General features: G+C 51.1%; 6 protein-coding genes across 6 annotated transcripts; 4 read left to right on the top strand and 2 right to left on the bottom strand.

Annotated features, from left to right (window-relative positions):
• Positions 1–1,410: 1,410 nt before the first annotated feature.
• VFPPC_00366 (inosine-uridine preferring nucleoside hydrolase) lies at positions 1,411–2,980 on the top strand (the record flags this gene model as incomplete). The annotated part of the gene is made up of 4 exons (XM_018280397.1): positions 1,411–1,447; positions 1,512–1,614; positions 1,675–1,844; positions 1,992–2,980. 4 exons carry the CDS (start codon positions 1,411–1,413, stop codon positions 2,978–2,980), a joined length of 1,299 nt encoding a protein of 432 aa, XP_018148455.1.
• Positions 2,981–5,290: 2,310 nt separating this feature from the next.
• On the bottom strand, positions 5,291–6,659 carry VFPPC_00367 (cyclin-K; the record flags this gene model as incomplete). The annotated part of the gene is made up of 2 exons (XM_018280398.1): positions 5,291–6,097; positions 6,192–6,659. 2 exons carry the CDS (start codon positions 6,657–6,659, stop codon positions 5,291–5,293), a joined length of 1,275 nt encoding a protein of 424 aa, XP_018148456.1.
• Positions 6,660–7,463: 804 nt separating this feature from the next.
• Positions 7,464–9,122, top strand: VFPPC_12765 (hypothetical protein; the record flags this gene model as incomplete). The annotated part of the gene is made up of 1 exon (XM_018290542.1): positions 7,464–9,122. One exon carries the CDS (start codon positions 7,464–7,466, stop codon positions 9,120–9,122), a length of 1,659 nt encoding a protein of 552 aa, XP_018148457.1.
• A 129-nt stretch (positions 9,123–9,251) lies between these two features.
• VFPPC_12766 (pre-mRNA splicing factor) lies at positions 9,252–10,808 on the bottom strand (the record flags this gene model as incomplete). Its single annotated transcript, XM_018290543.1, has 1 exon — positions 9,252–10,808. The coding sequence occupies one exon, from the start codon at positions 10,806–10,808 to the stop codon at positions 9,252–9,254; it is 1,557 nt and encodes a 518-aa protein (XP_018148458.1).
• A 2,027-nt stretch (positions 10,809–12,835) lies between these two features.
• Positions 12,836–14,377, top strand: VFPPC_00368 (serine/threonine-protein kinase psk1; the record flags this gene model as incomplete). Its single annotated transcript, XM_018280399.1, has 1 exon — positions 12,836–14,377. The coding sequence occupies one exon, from the start codon at positions 12,836–12,838 to the stop codon at positions 14,375–14,377; it is 1,542 nt and encodes a 513-aa protein (XP_018148459.1).
• Positions 14,378–17,364: 2,987 nt separating this feature from the next.
• On the top strand, positions 17,365–18,691 carry VFPPC_00369 (hypothetical protein; the record flags this gene model as incomplete). Its single annotated transcript, XM_018280400.1, has 3 exons — positions 17,365–17,410; positions 17,502–18,277; positions 18,338–18,691. 3 exons carry the CDS (start codon positions 17,365–17,367, stop codon positions 18,689–18,691), a joined length of 1,176 nt encoding a protein of 391 aa, XP_018148460.1.
• Between the last annotated feature and the right edge of the window lie 56 nt (positions 18,692–18,747).

The raw sequence follows: 18,747 nt of genomic DNA on the forward strand, positions 1-18,747 counted from the left end.
GACTGCCATGCTGCCTGTGGGCGCAATCTGAAAGCATCTCAAGTGAAGATGAGGTGAACTGAACATTCTCCGTCACATCACTTCAATGTTTGCCCGTTCCGCCTTCCATGCATAACATGTACCAGAGCAATCATCAGCGTGCATGTGGCCAATGTGCGAATATTGTTTCATCAGCCCGCCTTGACCTTGAACTTGCTTGTCCCATGTCATCGAAAACGAGACCTATCACCATCGGCACATGCACCACATGTAAAGTATCCAAGATCCAGGTGCGTAATTGCCTACCTAGTACCTACTAGGTACCTAGGTAGGTAATCGAGTCAGGCCGTACATGCACATACATGTCACCGGTATGTGTATGTATGCACTCAAGCATATTTACCCCGGATTTTCTGCCCCTGACGACAGCCGGTGGCTGAACTTTGTTCGAAGTTGTCTCGTCGTCTCCTTTTTACACCAGACATGCATGTGCAGCCACTTCACTCAAATGGGCACACGGCACATCACATCCGGTAGCACAAGATCAGATGCCTTCGCCCGACTTGGGAGGGGCCTGCTGCGTTTGCGCAGCCTCAACCAAGGTGAGGTCACCACGCGTTACAGGGCCGCCCGCATCTCTTTACCATTTGATAGCACAAACTTGGACCAAGACATTCGACAGGCTCACCAATTGACCTTTATTGCCACTTCTTTGACCCATTTTCTCCAATAATGTTTCAATGATTGTCTCCCTTGACGACATGGAGGACCGCCATGGCCATGGCCATGTCCAAAACAAGCATCATAAGCGCCACGGAGGCGGCCGACCGGCCACTACCGAAGCAACGTGGCAGGCATTCAATGCCTAGGTACTTTAGCCATTTCGGTGTGCCCAAAATAATCGACAAAAAAGGGCCACTTTTCCGTCACCTTGGAAGTCTGGTTTGCAAAACCCCATGTACAGTACGGAGTACCAGACCCCACCAAGGTCAAGGTTGGTGTCTGGTACATGACAAGCACCAAATGAGGGGCATTTGACGACACTGCGAAATTGCTGCATGAGTGAGTCCATGTCTCCTTCGGCTCTGCATTCAATCTTCATCCTATCAGCCTCATTCTCATTGGATTGCTGTCAACGAGCCTACGCCTACGCCTACGCCTACGCCTACGCCTACGCCACCGAGCTCTGTCCCAATTCTGCTTCCTAGCCGCCGGCTCGCATCGCAAAGGGACATCGAAAGCAGACCTCAATCAGTTGAAGTCTCAGCCTTGCTCACTCACTGAGTCACTGTATTTAATATTTTCAGCTTCTCACACTCCTTCGCATAAGAGCAACTCAAGTTACATCGTCGATTCTCATACACTCAATCCGACATTCAAAATTGTCAGCCCAATACGTTATATTCTACCGTTACAAATCAGCAAACCAAGATGGCGCCGCACAAGATCATCATCGACACAGATCCCGGTTAGAACTCGCATCCATAAGCACATCACTCACCATCAGTCAATGGCTAATCAACCACGTGTAGGCGTCGACGATGTCATGGCCATGCTGTTGGCGCTGAGTGCTTCTCCAGAAGAGCTCGAAGTCGCCATGTTGTCCGTCACCTATGGAAATGTTCCCCTGCAAAGGTGAGACGAAATTTTGTATCTACGCATACTTGCAAGTACAGACCGACTGACGGATGCCAGCTGCCTCCGCAACGTTGTCGCCATGTTCCACGTACTAGAAAAGGAGATGGAGTGGCGCAAATCCACCGGTAGAGTCGAGGGATTTGAGACAATGAAGAAGAGCAAGCCCATCGTGGCCGTTGGACCTGAACACTCACTCGAAGACGAATGCCTGATGGCTGATTATTTCCGTGAGTCTCCCACTCATCACGTTTAGCAAATAAAACCCGAAACTCAAAAGTTGCCTCTCTTCCTCCCTTCTATTCATGGTTAAAACAAAAACATATAAACAAAAAACCTCCAACTCAGCTAACATCAACAAACCCTCAACACCACAGACGGTCAAGATGGATTGCACAACGTTCACGAAGCACATCCTCACCTCAGCCCCGCCGAAACATGGAAATCTCTCTTCCAAGAAGACGCAACAGCGCAAGCCCACGCCCAATCACCCTTCTTCACACCCTCCAAGGAGCCAGCCCACAAGGAGATGCTGCGAATCCTCAAAGAAAACCCCATCGACACCGTCTCAATCTGCGCCGTCGGGCCCCTGACCAACGTTGCCCTCGCCGCCGCCGAAGACCCCGAGACCTTTCTCCGCGTCAAGGAGCTGGTCGTCATGGGCGGCGCCGTAAACGTCGAGGGCAACATCACCCCCGTCGCGGAATTCAACTGCTACGCCGACACCGTCGCAGCGGCTCGCGTCTACGCCCTGACATCGTACAACCCGGCCTCGACCATGCCGCCGCTGCCTGAGAAGCTGTCCACCCTGCCGGCGTACCCGGAGAAGCTCTCCCGCCAGCTCAGGCTGACGCTTGCCCCCCTCGACATCACCACCCCGCATCTCATCACCAAGAACTTCTTCGCGGACCGCATCCAGCCGCACCTCGACGCCGGCAGCCCCCTCGCCACGTGGACGTCGCACTTCATCAAGGGCGCCTTCAGCCAGATTGAGAGAATGGAGGGCAATGGGGGCGAGCCGGGCCTCTCTCTGCACGACCCCCTCACCATATGGTACATGCTCACGCACGACGATCCCAAGTGGAAGTTCCCCGCCAAGCTGGAGGACATCCGCGTCGAGACTTCAGGACAGTGGACTCGAGGCATGCACGTTGTTGACAATAGACTGCGAAGCAAGCCCGCCGAGCTTGCCGCGTTGGCATCCCTAGATCCACGCGAGGACCCCAACGTCGTCAACAATGACGAAGCTCCAGGCGATACCTTTGGCTGGCTGAGTGTTCTTAAAGGCAACAGGGTAAACCGGCTCGTCGAGTCTCCTGGTGAGGACATGTTCAAAGACGTCTGGATGAAGCGCGTATTTGCGTAAAATTTTACATGCCGAAAATTTTATATAGACACACAGCTTCAAAAATATATTTGCCCAATGCTGCATCAAGAATCTCCTGCCAAAGCACTCTCCCTCATGGACGCTTCAAAATGTCTCCAAATCCCCACCAAATTCGAAGAGTTAATTTAAAAAAGAAAAGAAAAATGAATTCCCAACCCTGTTCTGTTGACTCCCAAAAACGCCAATCCATGCCAATATTTTTCAGCCGTAAAAGAACCCAATCCAGATCAGGCCCTCATGCTCCTCAACAACTGCCAGTCTCAGATGTGTTTAATGCCGCCTATTTCTGAACCCTTCACCTCCGTCCAGTTAATACTCTCGTCAAGCTTCTCGTCTATCAAGCCCACCGAGCAGACATTATCGCCTCGCACGAGATACAAGCCAAGCGGGTGCACTTCAGACGGCTCGTGATCGTCCGTTTCGTGAATAACTCGTTCTTCAGTTCCGCTTAAAACCTAACCACAGAATTAGGTCCCATGCCGCGACTATGGCTTTCAATCTCCGCGTGGGACGAAAAAGAAAGAAAGTAACGCACCAAATTGGTTGACTGGTCGCAGGCTGCAAGCGTTCCGACCAGAATTCGCGAGTCGGCTGTGACTACGAGGACCTTTTCTGCAGTGTTTGCCCGGAGTCAGTAAATACCACTACAACTGTCAGAATAGCTACGGGGGACAAGCGTACTGTTCAGATATCCTCCGAGGGTGGCCATGGTTGCGGAATTTTCACCCTTTTGTCGCAACGTGCAAGGCGTGAAAAGTGCCGACTTGGTCGATGCTTGTGGTGGTGGTGGGGGAAGGTGTAGCTGCTGAGGTGCCAGGCTGCAGGCTGAGAGGTTCAAATGTTCTGAGAAACTCCAGTCGGATGTTGCTCTGTGCTAGCTGTTGGCTGCGCTAAACCGCGTTTGGCGGGGTTTTCAAATCACCACCCAAATTTCAGACACAAGATGGAGGAGCGTGAGAGAGGGAGAGCAAAACGACGGCGAGGATATTATAGTTACACCAGATGCAAAATGGACTACTAGCTGAAAGGAGGAGACGTCATCGTCTGTTCACACTTTATATTCCGGCATGATAGGCTCTTGCCGCAGAGCATGCATTTGCGAGGTGGGAAGCTTGGCAGACTGGGTAGATACACACCACAGAGCTCGTCAACAATGAAAACATCAAACTTCAAAGCTTCAGATCACGGGTGGTCCGCACTGTAGCTTGATTCACTGTTTTATCTATCTCGCTTTCTACCTCACGACGACAAGCGAGGCTGTCTCCTACGAGTTGTATTCCATCCAGACCATTGACAACCAGAATCCTTCCACGCCCTCAAATCTTCTCTCAAACGCAAAATAATCACACCGACATAGCTCTTGGACAATTTCTACCACATACACGGCATCAAACATTTTCTTCTTCACCACGCTGGACAAGCCAGCGCAAGCAATGAAAAAAAGTTCGCGTCACCTGGAGGCAGTGTAATACCAGGGACACTGTGAGCGGAATCATGTGCAAGCACAGAGGAAACCGCTCCAAGGCCAAAAATAAGAATAATCTAGATTGGTCTCAATAGAGACCTTTCAGAGATTAAACTGAAAAGAACAGATACTACACTTGATCTAAGCCAAAAGGCAAAGAGAGCTAAAGAAGAAAGGAAAGAAAAAATTCAAAAAGTGAGTCGGGTGGGCGAGAATTATATACCTGCTGTTGTGGGCGGTGTGGTTTAGCGAGCGGCAGAAAATTGGCCAATCAGTGGTGAGGTTTTTGTCTGGCTGCGGCTGTGGGTGCTGCCTGCCGCCTTTGCTGTTTGTCTGTCGCCCTGCTTGGTGGTGATGGGACGACGGCAGTGTTATTGACCCACTGTGTCGAAAAGCTACCCTGTGACTGCACGCAAGAATTGAATTTCTTCATGTTCACTTTTAAATCACCTTTGCTCACCGCCCCTTTTTTCTGGTCTGTGTGCAAGGTCTCGTCGTCTTGGTGTCTTTGATTCACGCAGCTTTCAGCAAACGAATACAATCTGCCTCTGGAGGATCCAAGCCCGTAATTAATCGTATAACAATATGTTTAGTGACTTCGCCGTGACTACCCAAGAGCATTCAACAGTCCAAGGCGTCCTCACCATCCGTGACGCCGTCTCATGCCAAGTTCATACATACAGAAGAAGGAGACTAAAACTGTATAGCTCCTGTTGGTATCGCCCATGGTCAAAGCCAACAAAGTCTAGAAAATTCTTTTCGCCCATAACGCCGCCAAAGGAACACTTGCACCTAATCGCACAAATTCTGAAAGGCATCCCACCCTAGTCCTCCACCAACTCGCCCTCATCTTCTGACACCTTGGCGCGCTTCTCGGCCCTCTCGCGGTCGGCTGCTGAGTCGGGCTCGGCGTCTTTCCTCTTGATCGGCGACCGCGTCATGCTGGCATCTCTCCTATCTGCCCCATTCATTCTCGGCGCCGGGCTCCTGCTCCGGCTGGCCCTGTCCAACTCCATTGGCGTCCCATTCGAGGACAGGGTATCGGGTTGGCTCAGCAGCGTGTCGGCACGCCGTCGTGTATTTTCCAGGTCGAATGCGGGTGATGGCAGCGACGGGTTCTGCTTTCTAAGCGGATTCTCCGTGTAGAACTGGCGCATCACTTCGATTGCGTTGACACAGCGTTCCTCATCCCCATTCAAGTATCTCCACCATGGCTCGCCATTTATGTCATCAATTTGCTGGTGAGTATGGACACTGGCAAAGAAAATGGCGCTAATGGCCACATCCCGTGCCTCGATCAGCAGGGGAATTGCTGTCAGGCAGGCGTCGTTGCAAAAAGCCCAAGCGGCCTGCCTCAGGTTCTTATTGTGAACAATATCGAGTTGACCGAGGAGTTCAAAGAGGTGTCGATATGGATTATCGATCATGAGATCAAAAGTTAATTGTTCCAGCATAATCTCCTCATACGTCAGGATGCTGTCTCGCCATCTCCAATATTCCTTACTTTGCTCATCGATAATAAGCTTTGCATTCTTTTGAGCCACCTTGGCAACGGCGATGATAATGTCCTTCGTTTTTCGGCAGTTTTCTTCGACCTTGTTTGCAAGGAAAAGCGCCGTGGCCGCAATATTCTGCGCAAGGCTCAGTCAGCACCTTGATCTTCCTCTTGACGGGTTGCTTGTCTCGAAGGCATAAGTTCGCGAGGGGTAAAAAAAATTTACTCACATAGTGGTGTATTCCTCCCTTCTCTTGCACCATGCTGAAGCGCATGAAGAATCTGTGAAAGAACACACCGGCAACCCACAAGGTAATCTGAGGCAAGTCAAGCATCACACCCGCTTGGTAGATAAAATTGACGCCCTTTGCCCGCCGAAGTCTTTCCTCTGATGGCGGTATTCCATCGATGATACTAGGTGTGCTTTGAACCTCCTCTGACGTAAATGACCATTGATTCGCCACTGCACTCAAGCCGTTGTGCCCAGACTGCGCAGGCGACTGTTCGCCGGACTGCGACTGACCTTGAGGCCGCGGCGGAGACGTTCGCGCACTATGCTGAGGAGGCGTGGGAGCGGCAGGCGGGACTTCTCGTCGAGGGACAGGAGATCGTGATGGTCCATCGGGTCGAGAGGCGCCAGGGATGGTAGGCGGTTGGTAGCCCTCGCGAGGCGGACGATACCGATCTATACTGGCCATTTCCGGCAAATTTTATGTCGGTTTGGCAATCGAGGTGAGAAGGCGACCTGGGAAAACCATGGAGAACGCGGAGTGTTCTCTCTGGTTTTTGAGGCGGGATTGTGAGAGCAAATGTGTTGACGTTGAGAGTGTGTAAAGCCGTTGGTGGAGATACCAGGAGGACCTTGACTCTGGGAAATGCGTGATGCAAGCATCGGCAGCCAGTCCGGTGAAACAGAGTTGGCGCCACCGAGCTATCTTATCAGTGTAGTCAGCTGATCCACCCCGCCAAAGATGCAACTACCACCAACCCTGAACCTCGACCTTTGATGTCAACGTTGGCCTTCAATGTCCCAGTTTCCTTTGAATAAAAGCATCCTTTCAAAAGCATCATTTGCCACGGACTGGCGACGATCAACTGGCTCACTCTAGCGAAACAGTGTGTGGAAACGTAGACAACAAACCTCGACATTCATTAAGGAGCCGTGTCGTATCTACACCACCTCCAACGGTTCGCCCCATGTAGACACTGAGTCCCAGCCGGCCCAACCAAGTGACTTTACCACACGGTTGCCAAATAGGATCAACTCTTTAATTCACAATCAGCATAGCTCGTAAAGCTCCACTGTAACTAACACAATCACAAACACGAATCTGCAAACTCTGATTTGATATCATGACTTTCGGCATGGAGAGAGTTGGGACATTGACGGGAATCGTATTCAGCATACAGATACGAGCGGCAGCATCAAACCTCCACCATGAAACATCTCAACTCAAACTTTCCCAAACCATTCATCCCATACAATTGTGAATAATAAAATAATGCGGCTACTAGAAGCTCTTCCCCGAGAACTCATACAGTACATTTTAACCCTCCTCCCAACCAAAGCCATCAAGTCCCTCCGCCTCACCAACAAGGCTCTGAAAGAAGCATCATCACCATACCTCTTCCCCACCCTCTACCTCTCCTGCCATCCTCTCGACCTCCAGGTCTTCCAGCTTGTCGTAGACAATCCTCTTCTCGCCACCAACGTCCGCGAACTAGTCATCGACGACACATGTCTAGCCCCATCCCTTGGAAAATGGGACAATTACCGTGCCATGGCCATGCGCGAGCAGCGCTTTTGGCCTCAGCGACGAAAGCCCTACTTCCCCAACGATGAAGCATTTGACGCAAAAGAACGGCAATGGCCGCAGGAGCCCAAAAGAGAGTTTTACGAACTATTCATCAACACCATGAAGCCGCACCATGAGAACCTGGCCAGGGGGGCAGATATTGCAGCATTGCAAGACGCCTTGCCAAAACTAACTTCAGTGAGGAGTCTGGTGCTGACGAACCGCACGGCGGATGAGGCCCCAGACTCGGGCGCGCAGAGCCGTGACTCTTCCAGCCCGACGGTGAAGCAGTGGAGGCAAATGGGCAGAGAGCACAAGGAGCGGCCGCCGTTTGCTCCCAGGTGTGACTGGTTCAATGGATGGAAACAAGGGCGCATGGATGATTCCTGGGCAAGAGGGGAAAATCTAAGCGATGAGCTGCAAGCAATGATTGATGATTCAGGACGGCCATACACCGAACAAGAGGAGCTACAGCAGGAGAAATTGGAAAATCGCAGCGCGCACGAGGAGGACAGCGACGAGGCGAGTGATAATCCAGCGGACAACTGGTGGCCATTCACTCGATGTCTCGCCAGAGAAACACGCGGCATACACATTGCCCTCATTGCGTTACAACACGAACCGCTCCAACAGCGCCTCTGCGAATTCCGCGTCGACGCCTCCAGAGACATCATCCGCGACCCCCCACAGCCAGATTACTATCAAACGGGCCTCGCAACCGCCATATTCGATCCATACTCCAGCCCCTTCCCAGACCGCCTCGCCTCAACGCTAGGATCGTGCAGCAGCCTCGAAAAGCTGGCCCTCTCCATCAGCAACGGCTACGGCGACACGCAAGGGGCGGAAGTCCTGCAAAGCGGAACCATAGGCAGGGTGCTCACGTCAATGAAGAACCTGCACGACATGTCGGTGGAGTTTGCGCTGGCCCCGTCTTGGCTCGCAGTTCCCAGTGACTTCGTGTACCCCCGTCTGCGGAAGTTGAGGATCGTCGAGTCGCAGGTCTGGCCGCGGAAGTTGATGGAGTTTATTCGTCGGCATGCTGCAACGCTGGAGGAGGTGTATGTGGAGCGGTGTACGGCGTTCCATGAGGACGTGAGGAATGTGTGGGACGAGGATGGAGATGAGGATGAGGATGGTGAGGTTGGGGATTTGGCATCCTTTGTGCGTGGTGTTATTGAGTTTGCGGGGCGGGAGGAGAACTGTTTGGTGCCGGGGAAGGTTGTGCTGGACTCTGTGATGGGGTATCTTGCTGAGAATAAGGTGGCTATCGATGAAGGTGGGATGGTTGATCGGTGGGCGAAAGGGAGGTATTCTTGGACGTTTGGAGTTGATGATGGGCTTGTTGTGGAAAAGGTCGTGGAATAAATGACATATACTGAGGTAGATCAACGAGTTCAGGATACCATAAGGTCTTGCAATAAGGTCGAGGGTATCGCAATGTTTCATCTATGAGTCTTTGAAGATGTATTGTACATTTTTCATTCTCTCAGTATCCTACAACGGTTCACTATCGTTTCGGCCCCAGAGCTTTACCGTCCGATCGTGACCACCGCTTACAATCCATCTGCCGTCTCTGCTGTAATCTACACTTGCAACCGGAGCGGTGTGCCCGCTCAGAGTTTGCACCAAAGTCCAGTCGTCTGCTGAGAAGATTTTGACGTTCTTGTCGAAGCCGCTGGACACGAAGAAGGTCCCCGATTTCTTTGGGATTTGCGCCCCCTTTTCATCTGTACCAGGTGGAATCCCATTTAGGGGGTCGTCGATGCCCTTGAACCACCGCATGTCCGAGACGGCACTGGAGTGGGCGCCAATACCACCCGTTTTATCGACCTTGCGGACATCCCAGCATTTAATCCAGCCGTCAGCCGAACCCGACAAGACTCGATGACCGTCAGCACCCCAGTCCAGCGCATGAATAGGTTTAATGTGGCCATCTAAACGGCCGTCCAGAATCATGACTGTTCTTCCGGAGCGCAGGTCCCATATACGACCGATGCTGTCCAGGCCAGCTGTAGCCAGCAGAGAGCCGTCCGTGTTGAAGCTCAGGGCGTAGACACCTCTTGAGTGACCTTCTTGCAGAAGCACTTCGGCAGTGCTTTCGACGTCCCACAGCCTCCACGAGGTGTCTTCCGACGCTGAGGCGAGATAGCGACCAGACGGGTGAAACTCCACACGACAGACGCGCTGAGAGTGGCCCTGTAAGGTCGATAAGGGCGTATCCTGATTCAGAGACCATAGCTGCACCAGTCCCTCGGCTCCGCCAGACGCCAGGTTGACGGAATCTGGTGAGACTCCTTTTTCTTCAAGTGTGGCCCCGGGAAACCACGATAATCCGCTGATTTTGTTCGTATGGCCACGAAAGCTCATCTTTTCGGTCAAGTTTGGAATCTCCATCAACTTGACCTGGCCGCCCCAGTTGCCCACGGCCACCAGTTCCCCATTGGGTGATATTCTCGTCATGCTGATGTGTCTCTCCCCCACGGTCTGACTGCCCTGCAGCTCAAATGCTTGTAGTCTCTCCTTGATCTGCTTTCGGAACTTGACCTGGGTTCTCAGAGGTATGGTAGCCTCCTTCTTTTGGTAGGCGACTCTTTGTTTGGCTCGGGGTAGGGAGTATTCAGCGATGTCTATTCTTGCTTTGAGTAGTTGTTCGCCTCCCCTCGAGTAGAATTCCTCCTCTTGCTCTTCGGCTTCTTCCTCTGCCGGGGCGTCCTCCATGGCGACATCACCATTTTCTAGACCAGCAAGTTCGGCTTGAATGGTCATAAGCTCTCGTAAACGGTCACGTCGATCGCCAGGTCCCTCTCCAAAGAAGGTGATGGGCTCCCCCATTTCTCTGAGCTTTGCTCGGACGCGGCCATCGTCCGTAGGCACTGCAATGGTAGCTGCAAGCCGTTTTCTGTTGAACTGGTTGAGGATGGCTGAGGTCTTCTCGGGCGGCGCGCCAGGCGCCATTGGCATGTCGTAGTCTGTATCATCTTTCAGGTCCTCCAGCGCAATGCCAGCAGGCGAATCGGCCTCTTCGACATATGCCTGACGCGACGGATGCATCGTGAAGATGTCTCGTTGCGAGGGACACTCGGCCCGGTTGGAGGTCTATCGGGGTAGAGATGGACTAGTAGCGGTATGCGACAGCTTCGATGAATGTATAGGCGGTAATTGAGTCCGGCTTGGAGGGACTATCGAGTTCTTGAGGGAATCTCTTTGGGGTGGAGCTTTGAGATTGTGCGATATTGGAGTCGTTGCGACCAGACTGAATCAAAAATTCAAGGTTGATCACTTCAGGCAGCTCGAGGTTGGAGTGGGGCGCCTCTGTGCCTGTCGAGTTACTGAAGTACCTAGGTACTAAGTACTTGGGTTAAGTCGGGTTAGGCGCAATGCGACATGGACGCAGCGACATAGCTGGATGCTCAACTTGGGACTTGGGTTGAGTGAACTCGGATTGGGGGGGGGGAGGGAATACAGAGAGGTACAGACGAGGAACAAGGGGAAAACTGCACAACTCCGTATTGATGCCTCACATATTTGCTCTCCCTGGTGGCTGGAATTGGTGTTTGCGTTTGTCCGACTTGAAGGCTCACGGTTCTATGGTGAAGCAACAGGGAGGCATCGGCTTGTCGATTGTGAGCAGCAACATTGAATGCATACCTAGGAAGCTACGGCCATGCGGAAAGAGTCTTGAGCAAGCGCACTTTGTTCTTTGCAGGAACCAAACTCCTTGTTGGCCAGACTCGATGTAGTACAAGGCATCCAAGTGCCCATTGCTCGATGTCAGCCCATCATACATGGTTCGCTTGAGTTGCAAGCTGGCATTCTGCTGATGCACAGGTGGTCAAGGATGGGTCAGCGTCACACAAGGATTGCTTATATTGTGGCTCAGACCACGATTGAAGAACAATGGACTATTGTTTTCGGTCCGTTTAAATACATACTCGTGTAAGGAGGAACAAGCATATCGCCATGCCGATGGATGAGAGCGCCCGTTTGTATTGGAATGATAAACTCTAGGTCAGAATAAGCCTGTCGGATGGTCGCTCGTGGGCCAAGGGGCATCCTGGTGAAGAACCCACGACAAGCCTTGACAAAATCAAATCAAATGTCAGGCATTCATTCAGTGTTAGGTCTGATTAGCACCTCACAGATCTGGATTACGCGAGCAAGAATCTGGAGAACAGCAACCGAGCCACTGACAGGACACGCTTACACTGGCCGCCCCACTGGCCAACCGCTGAACCTGGCCATCCGTTTGAGCTAAGTCATGGCGGGGAAGTGGGAAATAGAGGGCAAAAAAAAAAAAAAAAGAAAAAAAAAAGGACGGGAAAGAGGAAAGAAGGGGAAGAGCTTTTGGGACGGACAGCGGACACAGGTGTGCTGCAAGTATTCCAAAGACGCCAGCCTTTTGCCGGTAATTTTTATTTTTATTTTCTTGATTTCCTTTATTGAATTACGCTCGCTTGTTTGCTGGCCACAGAACAGTGGCCCGGCGACTTCAATGTTGCTTGAATTCCTTCCGCCTCATTGCGCCGAGCTGGACCTGGCTGATGCAGAGTTCTGACTAGTTCCAGTTCTGGTGCCACATGCATAATTAAACAGTCTGGTTTGGTCTGGTTTGGTCTGGTCTGGTGCATAATGCAAATCCGCCTTCTCTGTCAACTCTTTCCAATAAAATGCTTCCGCTCAGCCGCCTCCCTTTTTTTTTCGCCTTTCCACCTCGCCCTTTACACCACTTGGTGAACAACACACACAAAGACCACCAACTCTACCATACCAAGACACCTTCCCAGCTACTGCCCAATGCATATACAAAAGCCTTTCCATATGCGAACCTCATTCTTCAAGTACCAGATGCGCGTTGTGAGCCACTACGAGATCCAGCTTCCATTCATCGCGGAGGAACGCGCAGATCCAGAGCGACGCCGGGGCACGACCTGAGCTCGCTCGACTACGTGATCTGAAAATCTGCGGCACGACACGATACGACACCATTCTATTCGATACGATACCCCGAGGCTTTCTTTTTCCTTCTGGACGGGCTCTTGGTCATTAGACGATAAACGAAACTAAAACCTCTTCACAACATGATAAGCCCAGCGAATCCGGCCCGCACCATTGTGCGCGGCTTTACTGGAACTCCTGTGACTTCTGGAGACGAAGATTCCGACTACGGCAATTCTGAAACTCCCACTTTGGGCTCTCGCCGAGGACGAGCTCGAATTGACGACGTGGTCAGTGCCAACTGCAGCCCCATTTTGAAGGCTGTACCATCACCCGGCGTCTCTGGTATTGCGAAGCTGCGAATGCAAATGGATCACCTTAGTCTCGACGCCTCTTCCCGATCAAGCTCTGTGGCTCGCAATGGAGGCCGTCCCGAATTCAGGTCCGGAATCACCACGGAACTGAACAGCCGTGCCCAAAGCCGAGACGGAGCACGCAGCGAGGCAGGCAGCGACAGTTCAGAGTACGGCTCCACCAGCTACGAAGTTAATTTGGAAAGCGATTTTGTCAGCGAGAGTGTTTGCGAACGAGCTGGATTTATTGAAGGTGGCCTGAACCCGAAGCGCAAGATGACCCAAGAAGAGTTTGAGCCTCTCCGTTGCTTGGGCAAAGGGACATACGGTACTGTCCTCCTCGTCAAGCAACGTGCGACAGGGAGATTGTATGCGCAGAAGCAGCTCAAGAAGGCGTCGCTGGTCGTGCATAAGAAGCTGATTGAGCAGACCAAGACGGAGCGACAAGTTCTCGAATCCGTGAATCGACACCCCTTTGTTGTGAAGCTCTTTTATGCCTTTCAGGACCTTGAAAAACTCTATCTGATTCTGGAGTACGGACAAGGCGGGGAACTCTTTACCCACCTCAATACCGAAAAGATGTTTTCTGAGACCGTGGCTGCTTTTTACATGGCAGAGATGTTACTTGCCATCTCCCACCTTCACAACGACCTCGGAGTGGTATATCGTGACCTCAAACCAGAGAACTGCCTTTTGGATGCCGATGGCCATTTGCTCCTCACAGACTTTGGTCTGTCCAAGGTGGCTGTGGAGAAATCGGAGGACACCTGCAACTCCATACTCGGAACGGTTGAGTACATGGCCCCTGAGGTCATCCTTGGCAAGCGATACGGCAAAGCCGTGGACTGGTGGTCCTTTGGTGCTCTGGGTTATGACCTCATGACGGGCAACCCGCCATTCCGTGGCCAGAATCATGCCAAAATCCAAGACAACATAGTCAAGCAAAAGCTCGTCCTGCCCTATTTTCTCAGCCCTGATGCAAAGGATTTGCTTACACGCCTGCTGAGAAAGGATCCTCATAAGAGGCTTGGGTATTGTATGCCCAAGGATCTTCATACGCTCAAGAAGCACCGCTTCTTCCGCAAGATTGACTGGAAGAAACTCGAGGCACGAGAACTAGAGCCACCTATTCAGCCTATGATTACCGACCCCGAGCTTGCTGAGAACTTTGCTCCCGAGTTCACAGACCTGGCTCTTAGCCCGTTGGTGACGTCAAAGGATGCATGGCCAACGACCGGATCGGCTAAAGACGATGTGTTTGGAGGCTTCAGCTTCGTGGCCTCGTCAAGTCTTCTTGAAAGCAGCATGTTTGCCGTGGCCAACGGTGCGTAAATAAGCTGCGGAATGAAGTGCTTCCAAATCGTTTGGGAAAATCGCGATGAGAAGAATGCAATGTATCTGCTTCTGGGCCTGGGGCGATTGTAATCATTTGAGAGCGGAAATAAGAGCAAGTTCCAAGTTTGGACATCCATCGGGCTTGTCAGGGGGTGTAGGTCGCCGGAACTGAATTCTCCAAACAAGCTTAAATAAGCGATGGGTTCTAAGTTGGGATCATATTGGCATTCGTATGTCCTGACAAGTTTGTGGTACAAGTTTTGCCTTGGATGTTGGACTGACGACCTGTTTCGATTTTTTCTTGTCTTTGTTCTTTTGATGGGGGAACCTTGGAACGGCTTTTCTTGTACATGTTATATCTTGGTTTGAGACTATCCTTGCGACTGTATTGGTCTAGCAACATACCGTCATATTTAGAGCGCAAGGCGTCTATAGATATGGGATAGAGCGTTAAGTCTCTAGACAGGCTGGATACATTGAGTTAGCTTTAGACGATGGCGAAGGAATAACTAGCCAATCTATTCTGGTTTGCCGAATCGCTTATTCTTGCTCCCTTCCGATCAAGTTTGGACGGCCCTCCACGTACGCACATCCCGAACAAGCGATTGCAGATCGTTCCCAGTTCAAGGAAGTTGGGATGTCGGTGCATTCATGGCATGATAGTTTTGTTGTATTGTTTCATGGCTTGGATGTCGTTTCAAGGAGATAGAAAAAGCCAAGCGTACTTGTGTCTATCCCACTTTCTAAGCACAATGGATGTAGGCAACGATGAGTCAAAAGATTCTGTTGTTTAGGCACGTTGACATAGCTTCGTGTTTACGTCTTGTTTCACACACCCTTTGAACCTGGTTTGCGCTGGTTTCGCGGCAGGTTTTGTTCACGGGGCTGAGACTGGTGTTGAGCATCTCCAGACGACTTGCTAGTTCGGCTGCGTGGGAAGAATGGACGGAGTAGAGCAGACACATATTTATGAGCACGTTTGAACAGAGTGGGCTTTTACTCCGTGGAGACGAATAACCACTGATATGTCATCTATTTGTCAGAGGACCTTGGATACAAAACTGTGCGAAAGCATTTTCGCGAAATACCCCTGTCGGAAATGGGGAGGGCAGATGGCAGAGTACGGAGAAGAAGAGGAGATGGTTACGTGGATGGTGGGTTTTGCATCTGTGCAGATGCGTGAAGTGGGAATGGAAGATACCTGCCTGTGTGGATAGATTATATTGGTGTTTCTGATTCACGTAGAGTACGGAGTAGTTTAGTTGGCCGTCTTTCATTGGGTTTGATAGGTTTTGCCAAGACTTCTTCATGGACGGAAATCCACACCTCCCCATTGGTATTCTGCTTCTTTTCCTGTGTTTGAACAGAATCTTGGATAAGAGATGGAGGCCTCCTGGTTTCAATGTAGACTTGGGGAAATAGCCAATATTTTATAACTCCGATAATCAGTGCCCATTTGCAGTCTTGGATACATGGAAAGCAGAACTCACTGGTATGGATGTCGTCATATTATCAAGCAGGGTGCTGGGCATGAGATATCTGCTCTGAAAACACCGGCTGCGCATCCTGGGGACAACGCTCCCTGATTGAGATACCCAGTCGAGACCAAGGCGAGATGGATCTGTGTTGTAGACGCCAAGCGTTGACATGACCAGTATATGGCAGGTCGATGATTGGGTACTTTTTTAAAACCACAGCCACCATCTTGACTCGATGGTGACGAGACTCTTGCTACCTTCAGATTGCATTGAGACAGCTCTCAAACAAAATATCTAGGCCAGCGGGTGATTGTGATCCTCAATCACACCGGGAGTTGAGCCGTCCGGGTTCATATTGCTCCATTCTCAGGTCAAGAAATATATTGATCTTCTAGGCAGAATTTAATCGATGAGGCTGAACAAATCTACACGCTAAGAAATAGAGTTAATCCAAGCACGGACATGTAACTGCCTTGGCGCACTCACCCAAAGCGAAGGACCCGAAGCTGCGATTACAGAAGTTCTCAACCAACAAACCTTATAGTATCGCCAGAAAGCAATGCGCAGATGTTGTTACTCTGCGTCCAAGTCAAAGTCGACAAGGTTGTCTCCGTCCACGATTCTGAAAAAAAAAAAAAAAAAAAAAAAAAAAAAAAAAAAAAAAAAAAAAAACGACCGCCGCAAACTTGGGTTGAGTAACACATGTTGCAAACTTGGACGAGAGTACAATAAGTGAGGTTTTGCAAGAAAGCAAAGTTGCTAGGTTCACGAAACCTCTTGCCTCGTACACAGAGTCCCCGAGAAGTGGCATTGGCCAATTATGCTATTGGGGAGGTATTATTTGTGCTGTAACGGCCACGAATTTGCCAAGATTCGGTCGTCCCCATGCCTGTCTTGGCGTTACCGAGCGGGATGCTGTGAGACAGTGCAGAATAGATAGTTTCATACTCTCTCTTCGGAGCACTTTGCCAATCCGTCGCAGGCCCCAAATGGCTGACTCGACTGCAACACCGCCGGTTCCTGATCGCAATGGCTTGGCAAACCACGATTAGGGCGCCTTAGCGGTCGTCCTGGCTGCTGTTTCGGGCCCCCAGTCCAAATACCGGCTGGAGGGTTACGTCAACACAGCAATGTTGATGATACACTAGTCATGGGGATAAACTCTGGGCTGGCTTCTCCAGAAGGCCTCTCTTTTCGAGTTTCATCCTCACTTGGGTGTGGGGTCGCGCAAATCGCAAGCATGCACGGAGTACTCCGTATGTATGGGGGAGTGTCGACTTTGCTACTGGGATATACTTCGTACTCCGTACAGATATATCAGTGTCGGCCCCCAACCCGGTCCTGAGGACGACGTGTGCAGATGAACAGCTTGAACGCTTCCCACTGGGTTCAAGGAGTCGTGAAGACCAACTATTGCTCTCTCCTATATCAACAGTAATCCAATTGTGCCGGTCACGTTTTTGGGCTACTTACTACCCATTGTTAGTTAAGTGCAAGCAAGCCAACATGCAGTGGTCAACGAAAACCGCCATTGCTGCCATTGTTGCAACTTGTAAGTGGCATCCTACCTTCGCTTCTGTCAGCAGATCATGCTTTAGCAAAGCCATACTGATACTGACTCGATAATGTCGTTACCCCAACAGACGCATCAACAACAGAAGCTGCCCTGGCAGCTTTCTGTCCCAACAATGGCGAAATGTGCTTCCAATGGGGCATTCCACCGGCCACCAACAACGCGAAGTCCGGAAATCTTTACTTCCAACTTCGTGCCCCCGCTTCACATGCATGGTTTGCATTGGGGACCGGATCTAATATGCGTGGATCAAGCATGTTTGTCGTCCATCATAACGGAAAGAACGTGACTCTCAGTACCAGAAAAGGCGAGGGTCACCGCATGCCTCAGTATCAGTCTCGTTCGGATGTTCGGCTCCTCCCCGGATCGGGAGTTATCAATGGCAACCTTGTTGCCAACGTGTTATGCACAAGATGTTCGGATATCAACATCAGTGACTCGTCACCCTGGTTGTCCGCTCGGAAAATTGGACCGCCGATAGACTCGTCGAGCCCTTCAGCACCAATCTCGATCCATGATATGTACACAAGCTTCCTCGTCAACCTGAACCAAGCCTCCATTGCTGCCGATTCAAACCCATTTCTCACGCCAGCCACGAATGGTGGCACCAAGCCCAGCTCCAGCGGTCCCAGCGGCGTCGTTTCAACGGTGGATAACTCAAAGACTCTCCTGTATGCACATGGCATCATCATGGCTGTTGCTTTCCTCGTCGGATATCCAGTGGGAGCAGCGTTAATGCCGCTGCTTGGTAAATGGGTAATACATGCCGGTTGGCAGATGCTCGCGCTGGCTGCAACATGGGCTGGGTTTGCTATCGGGTATATTGTTTCTACCCGAAGCAACAGGGTAAGCTTTGGCAGGTACTGTCGAACCGGTATAAACCAGGATGCTGATGCTCGACTCTAGTTCTTGGCAGACTCCCACATGGTGATCGGACTCTTGGTCATTATTCTGATGATGGCACAACCAGCTCTTGGCTGGCTGCACCATAGGCATTTCCTTAAGCACCGCCAGCGCGGTGTTATCAGCCACGTCCACATATGGCATGGCCGCGGCCTTATGCTGGTGGGTATTATCAACGGTGGTATTGGTCTCCAATTTGCCCGGGCACCATCAAGGTTTGTCATTGCCTATGGCGTAGTTGCGGCAATAACCTCGATCCTGTATCTTTGCGGTGTCACATTTGGCATCTTCAAGCGGAGGAAGGAGCAAGACAAGCGGCTTGAATCATCTTCCTCCATGGCGCTTCCAAAGATGTAGCAGTGGCAATATCAATCATATGGTGAGGTTAAAAGCCATATTCTAGCAAATATTCG

The sequence above is a fragment of the Pochonia chlamydosporia genome, chromosome 1 (genome assembly GCF_001653235.2).
Source record: "Pochonia chlamydosporia 170 chromosome 1, whole genome shotgun sequence".
NCBI classification, from domain to species: Eukaryota; Fungi; Ascomycota; class Sordariomycetes; order Hypocreales; family Clavicipitaceae; genus Pochonia; species Pochonia chlamydosporia.